Below are 22,546 nucleotides of genomic sequence, written 5' to 3' on the forward strand. Positions count from 1 at the left end.
CAACCTCCAGAATATTTTGCCACCTTCTTGATATTTATTTTCTATATTCTTGCCAAAGTCCTCCCATGACTTTTGTTTAGCTAGTTTTACACACTGTTTAGCTTTCTTACATTTGTCTCTGTATTTTGTAAGAGTAAAAGCTGACTTATTTGCCAGGAACTTTTGATATGCTTTCTTCTTTTCCTTCACTGCCTCTTTAACTTCCTGTGTCCACCAGGGAGTTCTGATTTTTTTATCTTTGCACACAACCTCACCACATGCCTCTCTGGCAGAATCAATCAATGTTTCATTCAGAGTTTGCCACTGAATCTCCAAGGTTTGATTCCTGTTCTCAAACTCTTTCATTTTCTTTTCAATAATATTTCTGTATTTTAGTCTACAGTTTACATCTGAGAGCTGCTCAACTTTTATTCGCTTTAAAACTTTCTTACATGTTATTCTTTTCAATATGAAATTCAATTTTATCCTGCTCAAGACTAAATAGTGATCACTTCCAATTTCAAATCCTCTGTACACTCTGGTGTCCTGCACCAGGGAGAAAACATCACTATCAACAATAACATAGTCAATGAGACTTTTCTTATTCCTAGCCTCTTCTCTCCATGTGAATTTGTGCACATTTTTATGTTGGAACATGGTGTTAGTAATAACCAGTCCATGTCCTGAGCAGAAATCCAACAGATATTTGCCATTATTATTAGCTTTGCTCTTTTCTCCAAATTTTCCCAAAATATTTTTGTATGTCTCACAATCATTTCCTACTCTACTATTTAGATCCCCAACAAGGACCAACTTTTCCTTTTTCATTGTGTCAGTTGCTTTTTCTAAAGCCTCAAAAAATTCCTCCACTTCTACCTTAGTAGAACCTTCTGTGGGACCATAGGCACAAATAAGTCTCATTGTCCAGTTCCCCATTCTCATATTTGCCCACATTACTCTACTTGAGACTGACTGCCATTCAAGAAGATTAGCCTCGTATTTTGTGTTGAATACTATGGCTACTCCTTCTTTTCCTTGATTGTTATTGCCTGAATATAACATTTTGTATTTATTGCTCAGAAAGATCTCACCAGTTTTGGTCTTTTTTGTTTCAGTCACCCCTATTATGTCAATCTGGTACTTATCTAATTCCTCAGCTAGCTCCATTTCTTTGCCATTTAGGCTTCTTACGTTGATAGTACCGATCTTTAACTCTGGTGATGTTGAGTTGGGGTTTGTTTTCAGATTTGTTCCAGTAGCTGACTTTTCGCTGTTCGCCCTGGTTCCCTGGCGAAAACAACGGGGGCCTTGTTTAACCGGGCGACGCCCCAGCCGGCATGAAATTTTGTCATGTTGTACCATCATTTTTTATTTTGGTTTAACCAATAAGAATACAATTTGGTCGGCTAAATCCCAAATTGCCAGCCCATCCTCGTTCGTTCAGTATCAAAGTAGATACCCAACAGGGTGCACCACGAGAAGGTGAGGATTGGACATTAGGTCAGAAGCCCTGGTCGGTTCTCCGCATTCCTTTAAAGGCTATGTGGAGGTCTCCTCTCAGTTATACAGCTTTGACCCTTAAGCACCCCTTACTAAAGAAAGTATACTTTAGTGTACTTTAATAAGTACACTAAATTCCTGTTACAAAATATATAGCAGAATTTTAAATAGCAAACTAATGAAATATTCTGAAAACTTTATTTTAGAAGTAAAGAATGGATTTAGGACGATCATGTATAGACCTGGCCTTTTGCCTAAAATTAATAATAGAGAAAAGAAGAGAATACAATTTAGAAACACATATTGCATTTATTGACTTTGAAAAAGCATTTGACAAAGTTAAAAGAAGCATTTTATTTAACATATTAAAAGAAAGACAAATACCAAATAATATCTTAAAAGCTATCATAAGTATATATGAAAATAATGAAATACAAATAAGATTAAATCATGAGCTATCATATACGAGAGAGATAAACCAAGGGGTTCGACAGGGATGTCCCATCTCAGCAACTCATTTTAATATATACCTAAATGAAATAATAATAAAATGGAATAAAAATTTCCATCAAGATATTAAACTTTCTCCTACTGTGAACTTAAACACTCTCCTTTTTGACGACGACCAAATAATAATTACAAATTCTGAAGACAACTTACAGAGAGCTATTTTAGACCTAAATGAGATAGCCAAAAATTATGGTATGATAATATCAACAGAAAAATCAAAAACTATGGCCTTTAAAGGACAAGATCCAGCAAGAACTAAGATCATAATAGATAACAAAATCTTAGAACAGGTGAATTCATTTAACTACCTAGCACGTATGATCACATATGAAAATGAAAAAGATATAAGCCTAAAAATTGCAAAATATTTAAAAATAACAGGTGTAATTAACTCTATATTTAAACCAAACCAGACTAAAAGTATACAATACATTAGCCCTATGAGAAAAATTGTCAAAGTCTTATTGTATGGAAGTGAAATCTGGACAATAAAACAAAAAAATAAACAAAGATTAATAACAGCAGAAATGAAGTTTATGAGAAAAACTGTCAAAGTATGCTCTATTTGATCACAAAAGAAACGAAGAAATTATGAAAGAATTAAACCAAGAATCAGTAACAGAAAAAAATTAAAAAATATAAACATAAATGGATGGAACACATTCAAAGAATGAAAATAGAAAGATTAACAAAACATTAGAAAAAAGAAAACCAGGACGTCCTCTTAAACGATTCAACAATGACTTCTAAGGTTGGAACAGGCTTAAATCCTTGATATGCATGATGATGATGAAGAACAATGTGGTCAGAACACTAGTGTATGCACTAGTGTTCTGACCACACAGTTTCTGAAAAGGGTAGTGATCTTAGGTGTCTTCATGGATATAATAGCTGGAATTGGTTGGTTTCCAAATATACTTTGAAAGTAAAGTACCAATTGATTCATTTAAGATATCTAGAAATGGAAGTGTTTTTGTTCTCTGTGGTAAACCTGAAACAATGTAGTCTTAACCCAAAAGTGTATTGGAACAAATTTATCAATCTAATCTAAGTTTGTTATAAAGATTTCCAATTAACTCAATTTAACTCAATTTTTAGGGTATTACTGATGTTTTAAAGACAGATACAACGAGGGTCAAATGTATAGATATTAGCATGCAATAATATATTAGAGCTGTCTGCAGTTAGTAAAAAAGAAATACACAGCATGAATAATAATCTTAAAACTAAAATTTAATGCTGTGCGTATATATAAATAAACAAAATTTAGAACATCCACACACACACACAGAGAAAACGAGAGAAGACACTCACATTTTATTCTTTTATGTCTCTTTCTGGGAACCATAAAAAAATTAAATAAAACATGAGACAATGTTTTTTCAATAACTGTAGCTTCTATCCTTATGAGATCTTTCCTTAAAAAATAATAATAATTATTATTATTACAACTGTGAAATAGACATAAATAGAATAATATATATCCTTATTTTGCCTATTTTTATAAAATAGGCAAAATAAGGACATATATACTATAATAACTGTAGCTTCTATCCTTATGAGATCTTTCCTTAAAAAATAATAATAATAATAATTATTATTACAACTGTGAAATAGACATAAATAGAACAATATATATTATTTCTGGAACATTTTCCATGTTACTCCTCTAAATAAATATTAATTTTTATGACTTATTTTGCCTATTTTTATAAAATGGGCAAAATAGCCTCTTTTATAAAAATAGGCTATTTGCCTATTTTTCTTTAGGAGTATCCCTTTTATGATGTCATTGGCTTTTAAATCAATTTTTAGGGTATTACTGATGTTTTAAAGACAGATACATGAAGAATATAAGGAAGGAATAATTTTGGACAAACCTCTGTAGGACATACCAGGTTGTCTTCTAATTGAGCAACATCTGGCTATGGCAATAAACATTTACATCACTGCTGAATGTATGAGTGAAAGAAGGGGGACAGTGTTGGAAATGGAAATGTAGAGATAGAGATGTGGGAGAATTGCAGGTAAGACAAAAGGTATGTGAATTTTAAACCTGGGTTTCAAGGGTGGGCTGTGAATTCTTTGGGAAGAAGGTGAAAGATAGAAATTTTTGGAAAAAGGTGAAGAACAAAATGTGATGAAACAAGATTAGGAGTGGGAGTAATGGGGTGTGAGCTGTTTCAACTGTGTCGTCTTTGGAGCTTGTGGGAAAAGTGGAGACTATGTCATGTCAGCTTGGTATTTTTGTCTTGAGTATATCTTGTTTTCTATTGGTCAGAGTCATGACCTAATTTTTATGTTTTGGAGTTTGCAAAACATAAAAAGATTATATAGGGGTGGTGAACATTTATTGAGCTTTTGTCACATTTTATGGCTATTGTTTCTGATATTCTAAGCATCGTTTTGTTTTCCTTTATGCCTACTATTATGGCTTTGTCGATTTGCAAGTATGCTTCTGGTCAAGAGCGTGGGCTGCTATTTCTATTTTTCCTGTATTTTGTTTTTCTTTTGGTTATTACATTTCTTATTCCTTAAATGTTCTGGAATTGGTATGTTGCAGTCATGGAAGTGTTCCTGTAGTCTTGCTCATAAAGATCTGATCATGGAACCTGTGTAAGTGATATTACAGTCTTGTTGGCAAGGGAATTTGTATACTACATTGCGGTGTTCTAGTATTTCTTTGTATGTGTGAGATTTTGTAGGTTTTAAAAGTGCTGCCAATTTTTGGTTCGTGGTGAACACTAATTTACAGTCAGTGTTTAAAAATGCATTTGTAGGCTTGGTATGTGTTCTGGACATATGGCAATTCTCGTGGAAAGGCTTAGACGTTGGTTAATGCATTTTTACTAAATAGCTTAAGGAAATTACAACATATACTAGGATATACATTAAAATAAATGTTAATACACTTCCAATATTTCGGCAACGTCATGTTGCCATTTTCACAGGAACTTAAAAACAAGACACGTGCACGCAAGCACAACAAACAGTAAATGAGAACGAAGCAGGAAGCTATTCTTTCTCCTAAAAGACCTGATGGCGCCACCTAGCAGGCAATGTTGGTATTCTTAAGTGATTGGGCTGAAGTTCTTCTGGTGTAGGTTTCCCAAATTTGGGGCAGTCACATGCAACCAAATTTGTTGACGTTTGGATTGCTTCTTAGGGCTGAGGCTGATTCCATGAAAAGCCTTTCGTATTTGAATTTATCGTGGTGTATTATCGTGGCTTTCTTCCACTATTCTATGGTGGGTATCCAGCGGATGGTCTGCAAGACCAGAGTGGCTGTATTTGTGAAACCGGATGTAGTCCTTGTGTTCTAAAATTCTGATATTAGCTGTCTTGCCTGTTTGGCCAAAGTAGGACAGCTTACAGCTGCAAGGGACCTGGTATACACCAGGTAGGTGTAGGGGGGAGGTTGGTCTTTAGCAGAGCGGATAAGGGATGCCAATTTTTTTATATGGTCTGTAACAAGAAATTAAGTCATGTTTTTTTAGGATTTTTGTAATTTTTTCCGAGGTGCCTCGGATATAGGGTATGGTGATGGATTTAGAATAATCCTTGTTGTGAGATGGGGAAGGGGAGTTGTGGTTTATTGGTTTCTTATTTTTTGAATTTTTTTTTTGGGGGGGGGGGGTAGCCATTGGCTGAGAAAATGTTGAGAATGTGGTTTAGTTCTGTGGTTAGGGCATTGTCATTTGAACAGAGAAGTTTACCCTGTTGTGTAGTGTCTTAATGACTCCATATTGTTGTGAGGCAGGAAAAATTCTACAAACAAATAGAGGGGACAGCCATGGGTTCTCCACTCTCCCCACCCTTGGCCAACTTTTATATGGAGACTTTTGAAGAGGAAAGCCTTAAACTCTGCCCCACAAAAACCAATCATATGGCTTCACTATGTTGATGATGTGTTTGCTATTTGGCCACATGGTTTCGATGCATTCCTCTCCTTCCTAACACACTTAAACAACCAACACCCCAGAATCAAATTCACCCTGGAAGAAGAAAAAAACAACTGCCTTCCTTTCTTAGACACACTAGTCACCCGCTAGCCTGATAGAACCTTGGTTTTCTCAATCTATAGAAAACCCATCCATACAGGCAGATACATTCACCAACAATCCCCCCACCCTCACAACAATATGGAGTCATTAAGACACTACATAACAGGGCTAAACTTATCTGTTCAAATCACAATGCCCTAACCACAGAACTAAACCACATTCTCAACACTTTCTCAGCCAATGGCTACCCCCCCAAAAAAATCCAAAAATTAAGAAATCGATACTCCCCCCTCACAACAAGGATTACTCTAAATCCATCACCATACCCTATATCCGAGGCACCTCGGAAAAAATTACAAAAATCCTAAAAAAACATGACTTAACTTCTTGTTACAGACCATATACAAAATTGGCATCCCTTATCCGCTCTACTAAAGACCCCCCACCCAGACCTACCTGGTGTATACCAGGTCCCTTGCAGCTGTAAGCTGTCCTACTTTGGCCAAAAAGGCAGGAAAGCAAATATCAGAATCTCAGAACACAAGTACTACATCCGGTTTCACCAATTCAGCTACTCTGGTCTCGCTGGATACCTGCCATAGAATATGGTGGAAGAAAGCCACGATAATACACTGTAGTAAATAATACAAATACAAAAGGCTTTTCATGGAATCAGCCTCAGCCCTAAGAAACAATCCAAACCTCAACAAATTTGGTTGCATGAGACTGCCCCAAATTTGGGAAACCTACATCAGAAGACCTTCAGCTCAATCACCCAAGAATACCAACATTGCCCGCTAGGGGGCACCATCAGGACTTTTAGGAGAAAGAATAGCTTCCTGCTTCGTCCTCATTTACTGTTTGTTGTGCTTGCGTGCACATGTCTTGTTTTTAAGTTCCTGTGAAAATGGCAACGTGACTTTGCCGAAATATTGGAAGTGTATTAAAATTTATTTTAATGTATATCCTAGTATATGTTGTAATTTCCTTAAGCTATTTAGTAAAAATGAACATATGGCAGTTTGACACAAAAAAAATCATTAAACTGCCATACATCCAAAACACATACATACAAAGAAATACTAGAACACCACAAATAAGTATACAAATTCCCTTGCCAACAGGACTGTGACATCACCTACACAGGTTTCATGACCAGATCTTTATGGGCAAGACTACTACATAAACACTTCCATGACTGCAATTCCAAAACATTTAAGTAAGAAATGCAATAGCCAAAAGAAAAGCAGAATACAAAATACAGGAAAAACAGAAATAGTAGTTATAGACATAGCTACTATTTCTACAGAAATAGACATACAGGAAAACGAAATAATGATTAAAATATTGAAACAATAGCCATAAAATGTGACAAAAACTCAATAAACATTCACTGCCCTATATAATTTCTGGAAGTTGGAAGTAAGCTCCAAAACAAAAATTAGGTCACAAGTCTGACCAATAGGAAACAATGCAGATACACCCAAGACAAAAACACCAAGCTGACATGCCATAGCCTCCACATTTCCCAAGAGCTCGCAATCAAAATAGCTCACCCCAGTAACTCTCACCTCTAATCTTGTTTCATCACATTCTATCCTTCTCCAAAAATTTCTATCTTTCACCTTCTTCCCAAAGAATTCATAGCCCACCTTGAATCTGGGTTTTAAATTCAGATACCTTTTGTTTTACCTGCAAGTCTCCCACATTTCCACTACCCCCTCCTTTCAGTAATAACTTCAGCAGTAACATAAATGATTATCGCCATACACTGGATGCTGCTCAATTAGAAGAGAACCAGGTATGTCCAAAATTATTTCTTCTTATATTCTTCACATATCTGTCTTTAAAACATCAGTAATGCCCTAAAAATTAAGTAAAAAGCCAATGACATCATAAAAGGGGCACTCCTAAAGAAAAATAGGCAAAATAGCCATAAAAATTAATAAATAGAACAATGTTAAGCTTTTATAATAATTGTTTGGAAGTATAGACATTAATATACACTTCCAAAAACCATATACTGCTCCATCTTCTAAAGCTTTGCCAACTTGTATGTAAATTGGTGAAAATCTTTATTTTTGACTAAAAAAAAATAAGCAAATTCTAGTTTGTAACAACATAACAGAAAAAAATTTTTTTTTTATCTTTACACACACACACACACACACACACACACACACACACACACACACACACACACTGCTTGGAAAAAAGTCAATGGACACCCCCAAGAACAAGGTGGTGCATCGTGCCATGTAACAAGTCACGTGTTTGTAGTTGGTATAAATTGGAGGAATATGATGCTCCCAAGTCGGTGCAACTGTGTCTAGGTGAAGCAAGAAGAAAACTGATGGAGTTTGAAACAGGCTTGTGATAGGATGCTATGTTGTAGACCTATCTGTTTGGCAATTTGGGCCATTTCAGGTCAACAACCAGAGATATCATACTGAGATGGAAGTGCATGGAGTCAACTGCAAGTGCTACCGCAGTGGATGACCTATCACACTCACATGTGACAGTAGGGTGCTACAAATGATAATATGTAAAAACCGCCATTCGTCGAGTGACACGAGAATGTGGAGTTTTGGTCATCAAATGAAACATAAATATGCACAAAAACATTCTGAACTGTGGCTCACAACTGGATTTCCATGGTAGGACAGCAATATGCAAGCCCCACATTACCCAAACCAAAATGCATCATAATCTTCAGTGTTGCAAATAGTGTATGCAGTGAGATGTGGAAGATTGGAAAGCTGTGTTATGGAGTGACAAATCCTGCTACACCTTCTACCGAGCAGATGGATGAGTGTGAGTGTTGCAGATGGCCTGTGAATGTTTCTTACCAGAGTGCATAACCCCAACTATGAAATTCAGAGGTGGCAGTGTGATGGTATTTCCTGGCTTGTCCTCGGAGCTCTGTTTGGGGTGGTAGGAACATTGAACTCTGAGAGTTATCTGAACATTCTGAACAATACAGTGCTTCCTACTCTGTGATTTTCTAATGAACTGACCATTGTCTCTTTCAGCAAAGACAACTATGTGATTTGTGGTCATGAATGTCACCACACTTGACTGGCCTCCACAGAGCCCTAATTTCACCCTACTGACATTTGTGAGATGAACTGGAGTGTCAGGTGAGGTCAAGGGACATTCATCCCATAAATGTCCGAGACCTCATTACATTTCTACAGGAAGAACGGTCCAAAATTCCCACTGATCACTTTTGTATGCTTGTGAAAAGCAACCCCATAGAATTGCTGCAGTCATCACAGAGAAAGGAGTTCGTACATCTTATTAAGATGGGTGCCATGGCTGTTTTTACTTCACACTATAGTTTCTGTTGACTTCTTTCCAAGCAGTGTGTGTGTACACACACACACACACACAGTTGACCTTTGAACAACACGGGGGTTAGAGACACCGAACTCCTGCACAATCGAAAACCCACGTATAACTTTTGACTCCCCAAAAACTTAACTATTAATAGCCTATTGTTGAGCAGAAGCCTTACGGATAAAGAAACAGTTGATTAATACATATTTTGTATGTTATATGTATTATATTCTGTATGCTTACAATAAAGTAAGCTAGAGAAAATAAAATGTTATGAAGAAAATAATAAGGAACAGAAAATACATTTACAGTACTGTACTTATCGATACCATAAGTTTATGACGTCTGTTTTGTCTGTCTGTCAGTAGCTACATCAATATTATCTTATAAGATACAAAACACTGTACATGTTATACATATTACAAACACCAAACACTAGACATCAAAAATGAAAAGATATAAGTATAATGATTATATAAAGATATAAGTTTACAAGTATAACGATTCATGCATGGATAATGAGGCAGGCACACTCGGTGTAACTTTACAAAAATGCATCATAATTTCTGTCTGACTTTTTTGCTTTTTCATTTCTCTAAAAAAATGTTTCAATATGCTACCAATTCTTCTTCCCTTGTTTGCTTTAGTTTTAAATAGATATAACACTTGAGCTCACCACAATAGCAACAGGAGATGACTAGAAAATTATTACAGTAGTACAGTATGTACTACAGTCAATTTTATGCAGTTGTGATTTAATACTGTATCTTTACATTTCTCTTGACCATGAATGGATGTACGGTCTGTAAGTGTTTCTGTGCATAAGTTTGATAAATTTTAACTTTTTATAATAGATTTGTATATATATTTTGGTAGTAACCAATAAAATACACTAGCATCTACATATATTTTATGCATTCATGACATACATAACTTTTTCTTAATTTTTTCAACATTTCTAGGCTATGCAGTTCATCTGAGTGTTTTCAAATTGTAACAAATCTCAAAAGAAATTTTCCAATATAATTATTGAAAAAAATCTGTGTATAAGTGGATCTCTCAGTTCAAACCTGTGATTTTCAGCCAGAAAAAAATCCAAAATCGGAAGATTCCAGGTTGGGCACTCTGACACGGCATGTGGGAGTAAACACGTGCACAAAATCCGACCTTTGGGATGTAAACAATCAAAGAGTGTATAACTAGAAAAGCTCAGGTGAGTAGTACTTGGGCGAATAGAAATTTGGGTTATGTGAGGAAAACTAAGTGGGGTTTTGTAGACTGGAGATGGGAAATGGGCATCATTGAGGTTTGTACAGAGGCCATGTATATTATTATTATTTCGGGCTACTCCAAGGAGTCCTTAGACTCATCGAGGGAGGCCCTAAACATCATGTCCACACAACTATTCGACATTCTCACAGAATCTATCATACCTTGCCTTGAACTCGCTCACTGTCATAGCACCCACAATAGATTCTGGCAGCTTATTCCACTCATTTACCACTCTAAAAGTAAAGAACCCAGCTCTAACACCACTGCTAACCACACTCTTGCCCAGCTTCCATAGGTGTCTCCTAGTTCTCCCACCACCAGTCCTGATCTCAAAAATATCCTCTGAATTAATCCTATAGAAACCTTTTAGCAATTTCAATGTCTCAATCATATCTCCCCTTTTCTGCCTATCAACCTATCAACCATATTGGTGTGGTGTAATGTAGTGTAGTGTATTAGGAAAGTTCTGTGAGGTTAGCTGTTGATTAACCACATTGGTCACATATTCCCTATGCAGTGATAGAGTTTGAGTGTCTGCACTGACTGGTAGTAGGACTGCATTTCTACATTAGTACTTCTTTATAATTAATTGCACATACATCACCTCCACTTTGTCATTTTCTTTCCAGTTGTTGCCATAATTTTATATTTTGTTCCAGCTGTGATTAAATGATGATCTGGCTGGGCTTATATACGTGACATGGAGGTGGAATTCTGAACAAAACAGATAATCACCACTCCTACCAAACTCCTAAAAAAAGAACATAAGGTTCAATTCTGACATGTAGTTATGAGCATGTTATCTGACATGTTATTCATGGCAGTTATGAGCATGTTATCTGACATGTTATTCATGGCAGTTATGAACGCTGATCTGCTCGATACATATCACAAGTCACTTTGACTAGGCAAGAAAGATTTGTTCCATCACTTCATATGCCTGTAGTGGCGATTGATTTTCCTGGGGTAAATTAGCACTGTTCAGGAAACTTTTCAACAAATTGACAACAGATGTTATCAATTAGCATTCTGTCTGATTTGGAATGAAAGTTCATTCCAAACATTGTATTTTTTATTCTCTGCCTCCACAGTGTATTGGACTGATATAGCAATGAGGTTGTGAAGTTCGCTGGCATTTTTGATGGTAGGCATGTCAAGTCATTGATTGTGAATCTTCTAGTTTCTTTCTGGTGCACTGACTTTATGTGAGAAAAGTATTATCAAGCTTAATAATTTATGTGAGAAAAGTATTATCAAGCTTAATAAAGCACTGCTTTAAGCTGTCCAAGCACTTTCTGAGATTTAGAAACTGTTAACGGAAGAGATGCACAGAGGACAAAAGAATGACTGCCTGAGGTTGATCAAGAGTGTTACCAGATTCATCAATCTTTGCGCAATTAGCATGCATTGATCAGCAACAAAAATTGCACTGAAGGCTGTAATGTTTAGCTTGCAGCTATGGCATTTCTGAACTTCAGCTGGCTTGTCAGACTTGGTGAGATTTGTAGCACTCTGCCGATGCTCAGCTTTGTTTCTGCCATCATTGTTTCATTCCGCAGGCTTAGATATATGTAGCACACGGGCACCTACTTAGCTGATGTTAAAGTAGAAAAAAATCTTTTTGTTGAAAGCTCACAGTATTTACAATTGTCTCGAGTTCTTTAGTTCCTTATGTTGAAAAAGCACTACTTAAAGTATATAGAAGCTTTGAATAAACAATACTCATCACTCATATAGATTTAGTATCAATCATTTTTTACTAATAGTCTCAATAAGATAGATATTTATGTTGACACAAACACATATCCAACTTTTATTCCCACCCCCCCTTCCCCACCAGATATTTGTGAGTGAGCTCTATAAGCACTGTCTAATCAGGTTATTTGAACTCAGGCAACCAGTTCTTATAAACAAACTGAAAGTGCAACAATAATTTGTCACCTTTTTTTTTTCTTTTTTTACACTTAACTAATACACAGAATCCTTTAAAACTAATGCGAATTCAGCCCCTCCCCAAAGTTTTAGAACAGGATTCTGCATATGGGCTTTGAAGATATTTTTTTATAGTGACTGAGCTTATTATAATGGTGTTCCTAAGCACTCCTGACTTTTCAGCAATCTCCACCCTAAATTATATTTGTTTTCAAGAGAGGAAAAAGAAAGGACTTCAGTTTTTCCCTTCAAACTTTTACTGCAGGGTGCTTAAGGGTCAAAGCTATATAATTGAGAGGAGACTTCCACATCGACTTTAAAGGAACACGGAAAACCGACCAGGGCTTCTGACCTAATGTCCAATCCTCACCTTCTCGTGGTGCACCCTGCTGGGTATCTACCTGGATACTGAACGAACGAGGATGGGCTGGCAATTTGGGATTTAGCCGACCAAATTATAAAATGATGGTATAATATGACAAAATTTCATGCCGGCTGGGGCGAACGTCCGGTTAAATAAGGTCCCTATTGTTTTCACCAGGGAACCAGGGTGAACAGCAAAAAGTCAGCAACTGAAACAAATCTGGAAAAAACTCCCCAACTCAACATCAGAGTTAAAGATCGGCACTATCAACATAAGAAGCTTGAATGGCAAACAAATGGAGGAATTAAATAAGTACCAGATCAACATAATATGGTAATAGGGCACAGTGGTAAAAAAACACTCAACAGGCATACAGTCAGGAATACATATCCATACTTGAAGTAGAAAAAGCCATCAAAGGCTTGAAATGTGGAAAGGCAGCTGGAGTAGATGACTCTTATACCACCATACTTCAGCATATCTGGTCGATGATATTCGACCAGAAATGCTGAAGTATGGTGGTATAAGAGTCTTACAGTGCTGCATTGCATAGTTCAGAAAGCATGGACACAGGGATGAATTCCTGATGATTGGAGTAGAGCTCCCATAGTACCCATATATAAAAAGGGAAATAAAACTGAATGTGAGAATTACAGAGGTATTTCCCTACTGAGTGTTCCTGGTAAGATATATGCAAGTATACTTGAGAAACAGTTGAGAAGAATTGTAGAAGAAAAGCTTGGTGAAGAACAAGCTGGATTCCGGCCAAACAGAGGCTGTCAGGATCAGATCTTCACTTTACGACAAATAGGGAATATAACAAAGATCTCTATTTGAGTTTTGTAGATCTGGAAAAGGCATATGACAAACCAAGAGAGAAGCTATTCAATACGCTACAGTTATATGGTGTCAATGGGGCATTATATCAAGTAACACTTGGTTTTTATTTGAGTTGTAAGTCAGCAGTTAGAAATGAAGGAAGTACAGGAAGATCGTTTAATGTTAAATCTGGTGTGAGACAAGGATGTACATTATCCCCTCTGTTATTCATTATCTATATGGATCACATTATGAAGGAAAGTGGTATTAAACATGATATCAAAATTGGAGATGTTACTGTCAGCTCTTTGCTTTATGCGGATGATGTAATACTTATCAATAAATCCACTATGAGTCTGCAAGATTCCCTGACTAAATTGAATAACTGTTGTAATAGATATGGTATGAAGGTCAGCAATAAAAAGTCAAAGACAATGAAAATAGTCAGAATCGTTGAAAATGTAAACTGCATTGTGAATGGAGAACCTGTGGAACAAGCAAAACATTTCACCTACTTAGGCACGATTTTTAGTGAAGATGGTAAATTAAATATGGCAACAGAATCAATAAAGCTGGTATAGTAAGAAATCAATTGAATAAACTCATATGGAATAAGAGAGAAATTAATCGTAAGACTAAATTAGCTGTATACAAGACAGTGTTCAAACCAGTTTTAACTTATGGATCTGAGAGCTGGGTCAGAAGTAAAACACTTGACCAAAGACTAGAGACTGCAGATATGAGTCCTGAGAAAGAGTAGAGGTGTGAACAGATGGCATCAATGGTAATATCATATTAAAAACGAGGATATTAGGAAAGAACTAGACATTATCAGCATCCAGGAATGCATTAACAGAGCTAATCTCAGGTGGTATGGTCACTTAAACAGAATGAGCAAGGAAAGATTAGCAAAACAAATGTTCTCTGCCAGGTTGGCAGGAAAACGACCCAGAGGAAGATATAGGTGGATTGATATTGTACAAAGTGCCTTAGATGATAGAAATATAAGATCTAATAATGATGTTGGAGTCTTGACAAGTAACAGACTGATTTGGAGGAAAATTGTAGATAGGAAGTTAGTAATGATGTAAATTTTTCATGTAGTACTATCATATCCTGTACACCCCTTGAGGGTACATGGCAGGAATTTGATGATGAACTTTTGTTGTAAGGCAGGTGTACAATAACATGACATACTTCCTGTTCCTCTTTTTGTTGTCAGGATAACATTGTACCTGAAGGAACAGCTTTTTTTAATTTCTGAATAAAACAGATACATCACCACTCTACCAAACTCCTTAAAAAAAGAACGAAAGGTTCAATTTTCCCAAGTATATTAAGTACACATCACTTATCTTATCAAGGCACAACACAGATGAACTAGTGTATCATATGAAACGTTACAAAATTAGAACCATTTACAAATCACTGGATTGAGGCAGATCATAAACAACAAGCATCTTGTATCCTGCCCTGGGAACATATAGCATTCCTGTCAATATGGAACCCAGCATTTTGAACAGACAAGACAGACTGCCATATTAGAAGAAAAGAGCACACAAAATATACACGACACAGTCAACCTTAAAGTGAACTGGCACTGCATGCTCTGGAAAATGATCACTTCATTAGCCAAACAAAGACAAAGATATTACATAAATCTAGTTTTCAAATCAAAAGTGATTATAGACTGGATACTGCTGAAGAAAGTTAAGTGAATTCTGTGACTCTCAAATCAGAAAGGACTTGGGAGTAATAGGGCTGAGTTCGATGTCAAAGTTTCAAAGAATTCCATGCATAAGTTAGTGACAGTAAGTGAAAGTAGCTCACTGCTAAACCTTCAGTTTGTTTGTAGGGATGTTGTGCCACATTGAAACTGGCAAAACAGGCACTCTGAACTTTTTAACAAAATGGATAAAACAAAAATCATCTTTCCAAACTCCTGGGGGGGGGGGAGGTATACATTTCATTATTAATACATCATCTCTCTACCTTATATTAAAAGTCATACACATAAATTGGGCCTCTTCTGCAACATCACAAAATCAAGAGTGTGATATACCACGATAAAGAAAGAAAAAATTGCCAAGATCTTTCCCTACTGAAGGAGTCGTCAAGAATCTTCCTAGTCAATACAGAACCCCAGTATTTTGAACAGACAGGATGGCCAAGCAAAATTAAAAGAAAACAAACAATATACAGGTATCCCTTGCTTAATGCGGGTTTTGATTGACACGGCAAAATTAATTGCGACAATCCCTTGATATATGTGACAAGAGTTTTGATTAATGTGCCTTTAAATTTACCACGCAAAAACATGCAAGCCTAGAGGCGCGAGCATGATGATGTCGTTCCTCCCACGCAGCCATGTTCCCAGAGCCTGAGTGCCAGCCAGTTACTTCGATGCCAGCATTAAGAGTGGGTGTATTACAAGCTCCAGTTGTTCTGCTGTATGTATTTACAAATTACGTTCTTCATAAATTTTACAGCCTATTAATCATGTCGAAGAATAAGAGCAATCCCGCAACCGAGGTCATTAAGTGAAAAAAAAGAAGAGGAAAGTAATTACCTTAGGTACAAAACTTGATATAATTAAAAGATTTAAACGTGGTGAAAGTAAAAGTAAGATTGGAAGCAAATTTGATTTTAATGAGTCTACAATATGGACTATTTTATCCAAAGTTGATGAATATTGCAAGCAAGGTAAAGTTGCATCTACAAGTATGCAATACACATGTAACCGGAGTGCTATAATGGTTGAAATGGAAGATCTGTTGATTATTTGGCTGGAAGACTGCAATTAAAAGAGAATTCCAATTAGTGCCTATAATATCATGGCCAAAGCTCTAAGCCTGTTTTCAAGACTTAAAGAGACTAAATATAAAGAAGACAATTCAAAATTCGCAGCTAGCAAAGGCCGGCTTGAAAATTTTAAATCTAGGGCTGGAATGTGAAAATAATAGGTGAAGCTGCAAGTTCCGATGAAGATGCTGCATTTACATTTCCTGCTGAGCTGCAGAAAATTATCGAAGAAAATGATTACGATTACCACCAAATTTTCAATGTAGATGAAACTGGCCTCTATGGGAAAAAAATGCCATCTAGAACTTTTATATATATAAAAAAAAAAAAAAAAAAAAAAAAAAAAAAAAAAAAAAAAAAAAGCAGCAGCAGCACAGCCTGGCTATAAAGTATCCAAAGATCGCTTAACTGTTATGCTTGGAGGAAATGCTAATGAAGATTTTAAATTGAAGCTGCTGCTTGTCTATCGAACTCAGAACCCAAGGGCTTTAAAAGGATGTAACAAGAACTCTTTATCTATAATTTGGCGGGCGAATCGGAAGGCTTGGGTTACCCAAAGTCTATTCGAAGATTGGTTTAAGTCTTATTTTTGCCCGACAGTTGAAGCTTATTGCAAGTGAAATAACTTAGCTTTCACAGTTCTTTTGCTTTTAGATAACTCACCTGGTCATCCAAATTCTCTTAATGATCTGTGTGAGAACGTGAAAGTTTTATTTTTCCCACCAAATATGACATCATTGCTACAACTTATGGACATGGGCATCATTGCAACTTTCAAAGCCAATTTCTTAAAAAAGACATCCTCAAAGTCAGTAGAAACAACAAAGGGAGAAAATGCGATTACGCTCCAAGAATTTTGGAAAAAATTTAACATTAAACACGCAACTGAAAATATTCATGACTTGTGGGAGTAAGTGTCTTCTAGCTGCATGAAATCTGTTTGAAAAAATCTTTTGCCAGAATGCGCTAATAACTTAGGTTGTTTTCAAAATCCTGTGAACAACATGATTGAAGAAATTGTTGCAATTGATGAAGACCTTGGTTTTGATGGTGTCGATACAGAAGATGTTAAAGAATTAACATCTTCTGCATCGACACCATCAAAAGAAGAAGAAGATGTTAGAGAATTATTGGATTCAAATTCAAAAGATTTCAGTGACAACGATCTTCTTGAAATTGAACAACAACGAATAAATGGAATGTGAAGATGAGGTTCCAAAGGAGATAACAGTCAAAGAACTGGATGGAATATTTCGCAGTTTAGAATCGTTAAAGAGCAAGTAATGGATATGGATCCAGATGTTAACCGAAGAATGCTTGTTTGCCGAGGTCTGGAGAGTCATTTTGATTGTTATCATAGAATCTATGCCGATAAGAAAAAAACTAAAACTGTTCAAACGACTCTTGATAACTTCATTTGATAAAAAAATTGCAGTAATTAATGTAGGTACAAGTATTTATTAAACATTTACTTTGCATTCATTTTTTCATCTTTCCTAAAAGAGTACCATAAAAAACAAATTGTTAATAGTAATCGATCATAGACAAATTGTACTTTTTACCATTGTTTATTATATTTGATGAATGCGATTTTGATACACGCGGTAACGTCGAGGTGTTAATTAACTGCGTTAATCGGGGGATACCTGTACATGATGTGGACAACATGGACAGGCTCAGCATCGCTAGAAAATTATCACTTTGCTGATAATTTTCAAATTAATTTCCAAAATCAATTTGGAAATTAATTTGAGCACACAGAGGACAGTAAAGTGTGTGTGCATAAATTTAATTTCAAATTAATTACACTGTTTTCTGAAAGGTAAGTACTCAGATGTTATAAAATTCTGTGAATTACAATAGAAATTATAGATTATCTAAAATAAATTTGAGCACATTGCTTTAACAACATATTACAGAAAACTGCCACAAGAAGTGCAACAATCACATATTTTGCATCCAATATGTGATTTGATGCAAAACTACTTTACTTTCAATTTTCAATCCTCATTGATTTCAATACTCATTGATTGAATACTTTTTTAAAGCGCCTAGATAATGCTAGCTTGACAGTGGAATGTTGGCATGTAAACAACTAGTCTGGTAATTAAACTGAATGATACATTTCTGTTTAAGTAATTTATTCACAGAAAACTGTCAATGTAAATGTTTCTAACAACTATGGAAATTTAAATATGAAAATACAATCACATCCAGCATCAACCCTCTGACTTTTAAATAATTGCTTTTAATATAATTAGTTTCTAAAATCCTAGTCTGATGTAGTATATTCTAGAAAAGTGTGATGTAAAACCATACCACACATACATATGAAGAAAGATACAAGCAAGATGCATTTTTTGTAATGCAAAGAAACCTAGATCACCAGCAAGTTTGCAAGAGCAAGGTGAAATAGTTTGTCCTAAGAAAGAAAACATGGTAGCATTGCTCACTGATCTACAGTGTGCTGAAGAGAGTGATAATCATTGCCAAGGATAAAATATGAAAGATCTTCTAGTCCAGAACTAAAATGGAATTAATAGCATGAAAACATTCTGGTTCTATCAGCTGAAAGTGCAAGATGACACTAAATATAAGAATGGATTTTTTTTTCTTTTGGAATAAGCACGGAATCATGCAGTGGATTTCATACTGCACTGATGAATAAACTGATGAAAATTATTTATATATCCCCCCCTTTAAAATAAATCATATGTCTGTTTTAAATTTAAATCGGATGTAAAATCTATGAAAGTCGATCAATATTTTTTTTTTGTTTTTTTAATAATGGAATGAAGAAGGGAAGTAATTTGCTATAAGTTGAAGTGTTTTTTAATCCACTTTGGATGATGAAATCAAAAATACTAAATTTAATTTCTGAAAGGAATTCATTCTATATAAGGTGTTTTGCTCAACAGAATGTTTAAACAAAGATAGAGCATCAAAATTAACCATGATGATTTGTTCTTTAAAATACAGCTGCAATTATTTTTATTTTCAATCTAGAGAGTTCTTAAGACAGAAGAGTTCATCATTGTCATAGTATTTCATTTGTGACACTACACTATGTACAGATTTTGTTTTTCTCATACTTCATCATCATCAAATTCCTGCCATGTACCCTCAAGGGGTGTACAGGATATGGCAGTACTACATGAAAAATTTACATCATTACTAACTTCCTATCTACAATTTTTCTCCAAATCAGTCTGTCACTTGTCAAGACTCCAACATTATCAGACCTTATATTTCTATCGTCTAAGGCACTTTGTACCGTATCAATCCACCTATATCTTGGTCTTCCTCTGGGTCGTTTTCCTGCCAACCTGGCAGAGAACACTTGTTTTGCTAATCTTTCCTATCCAATTCTATTTAAGTGACTATACCACCTGAGATTAGCTCTGTTAACGCATTCCTGGATGCTGACAATGTCAAGTTCTTTCCTAATATCCTCATTTTTAATATGATATTGCTATTGATGCCATCTGTTCACGCCTCTAATCTTTCTCAGGACTCTCATATCTGCAGTCTCTAGTCTTTGGTCAAGTGTTTTACTTCTGACCCAGCTCTCAGATCCATAAGTTAAAACTGGTTTGAACACTGTCTTGTATACAGCTAATTTAGTGTTCCGACTAATTTCTTTCTTATTCCATATGAATTTATTCAATTGACTTCCCACCATACCAGCTTTGCTGATTCTGTTTGTCTATTTCTATATTTAATTTACCATCTTCAGTAAAAATCGTGCCTAAGTAACTGAAATGTTTTACTTATTCCACAGGTTCTCCATTCACAACACAGTTGACATTTTCAATGATTCTGCCTATTTTCATTGTCTTTGTCTTTTTATTGCTGACCTTCATACCATATCTATTACAACAGCTATTCAATTTAGTCAGAGAATCTTGCAGACTTGTAGCGGATTTATTTAGAAGTATAACATCATCCGCATAAAGCAAAGAGCTGATATTAACATCTCCAATTTTGATATCAGGTTTAATACCACTTTCCTTCATAATGTGATCCATATAGATAATGAATAACATAGGGGATAATGTACATCCTTGTCTCACACCAGATTTAACATTAAACCATCTTCCTGTACTTCCTTCAATTCTAACTGCTGACTTACAACTCAAATAAAGACTAAGTATTGCTTGATATAATGCCCCATTGACACCATATAACTGCAGCGTATTGAATAGCTTCTCTCTTGGCACCTTGTCATATACCTTTTCCAAATCGACAAAACTTAAATACAGATCTTTGTTATATTCCCATGCTTTCTCGGCTATTTGTCGTAAAGTGAAGATCTGATCCTGACAGCCTCTATTTGGCCTGAATCCAGCTTGTTCTTCACCAAGCTTTTCTTCTACAATTCTTCTCAACCGTTTCTCAAGTATACTTGCATAGATCTTGCCAGGAACACTCAGTAGGGAAATACCTCTGTAATTCTCACATTCAGTTTTATTTCCCTTTTTATATATGGGTACTATGAGAGCTCTACTCCAATCATCGGGAATTCGTCCCTCTGTCCAAGCTTTCTGAACTATGCAGTGCAGCCACTGTAAGACTCTTATACCACCATACTTCAGCATTTCTGGTCGAATATCATCTACTCCTGCTGCCTTTCCACATTTCAAGCCTTTGATGGCTTTTTCTACTTCAAGTATGGATATGTATTCCTGACTGCATGCCTGGTCAGTGTTTTTTATCACTGTGCTGTCATCACTGCTTGTTTCATTTAGCAGTTTTTCAAAGTAATTACTCCATACATCAAGGATATCTTTTTCTTCTGTTTTCATATCACCTTTATCATCTCTAACTCCTTTTACAGCACTCTTTCCTCCATTTCGAAACTTCTTCAACAACCTCCAGAATATCTTACCACCTTCTTGATATTTATTTTCTATGTTCTTGCCAAAGTACTCCCATGACTTTTGTTTAGCTAGTTTTACACATCGTTTAGCTTTCTTACATTTGTCTCTGTATTCTGTAAGAGTAAAAGCTGACTTATTTGCCAGAACTTTTGATATGCTTTGTTCTTTTCCTTCACTGCCTCTTTAACTTCCTGTGTCCACCAGGGAGTTCTGATTTTTTATCCTTACACACAACCTCACCACATGCCTCTCTGGCAGAATCAATCAATGTTTTCTTCAGAGTTTGCCACTGAATCTCCAAGGTTTGATTCCTGTTCTCAAACTCTTCCATTTTCTTTTCAATAATCTTTCTGTATTTTAGTCTACAGTTCACATCTGAGAGCTGCTCAACTTTTATTCGCTTTAAAACTTTCTTACATGTTATTCTTTTCAATATGAAATTCAATTTTATCCTGCTCAAGACCAAATAGTGATCGCTTCCAATTTCAAATCCTCTGTACACTCTGGTGTCCTGCACCAGGGAGAAAACATCACTATCAACAATAACATAGTCAATGAGACTTTTCTTATTCCTATCCTCTTCTCTCCATGTGAATTTGTGCACATTTTTATATTGGAACATGGTGTTAGTAATAACCAGTCCATGTCCTGAGCAGAAATCCAACAGATATTTGCCATTATTATTAGCTTTCCTCTTTTCTCCAAATTTTCCCAAAATATTTTTATATGTCTCACAATCATTTCCTACTCTGCTATTTAGATCCCCAACAAGGACCAACTTTTCCTTTTTCATTGTGTCAGTTGCTTTTTCTAAAGCCTCAAAAAATTCCTCCACTTCTACCTTAGTAGAACCTTCTGTGGGAAAGTTCATAGGCACAAAATTCATAGGCACAAATAAGTCTCATTGTCCAGTTCCCCATTCTCATATGTGCCCACATTACTCTACTTGATACTTTCCTGCCATTCAAGAAGATTAGCCTCGTATTTCGTGTTGAATACTATCGCTACTCTTTCTTTTCTTTGATTGTCATTGCATGAATACAACATTTTGTATTTATTGCTCAGAAAGATCTCACCAGTTTTGGTCTTTTTTGTTTCAGTCACCCCTATTATGTCGATCTGGTACTTATCTAATTCCTCAGCTA

The 22,546-nt window shown here is 35.7% G+C and overlaps 1 protein-coding gene across 1 annotated transcript in view; it reads right to left on the reverse strand.

The window, feature by feature from the left end:
• The window catches only part of mRpL21 (mitochondrial ribosomal protein L21), a 74,398-nt gene that overhangs the window by 15,940 nt on the left and 35,912 nt on the right, over positions 1-22,546 (reverse strand). Inside the window, exon 5 of the mRNA XM_090413136.1 lies at positions 3,304-3,407. Within this exon, the coding sequence (XP_090269262.1) occupies positions 3,304-3,407 (104 nt within the window). The remainder of the gene's footprint in view (positions 1-3,303; positions 3,408-22,546) is intronic.

This window comes from Typopeltis vanoorti, chromosome 23 (genome assembly GCF_054136105.1).
Source record: "Typopeltis vanoorti isolate ZY-2024b chromosome 23, IOZ_Tvanoo_1.0, whole genome shotgun sequence".
In the NCBI taxonomy this organism is placed as follows: domain Eukaryota; kingdom Metazoa; phylum Arthropoda; class Arachnida; order Uropygi; family Thelyphonidae; genus Typopeltis; species Typopeltis vanoorti.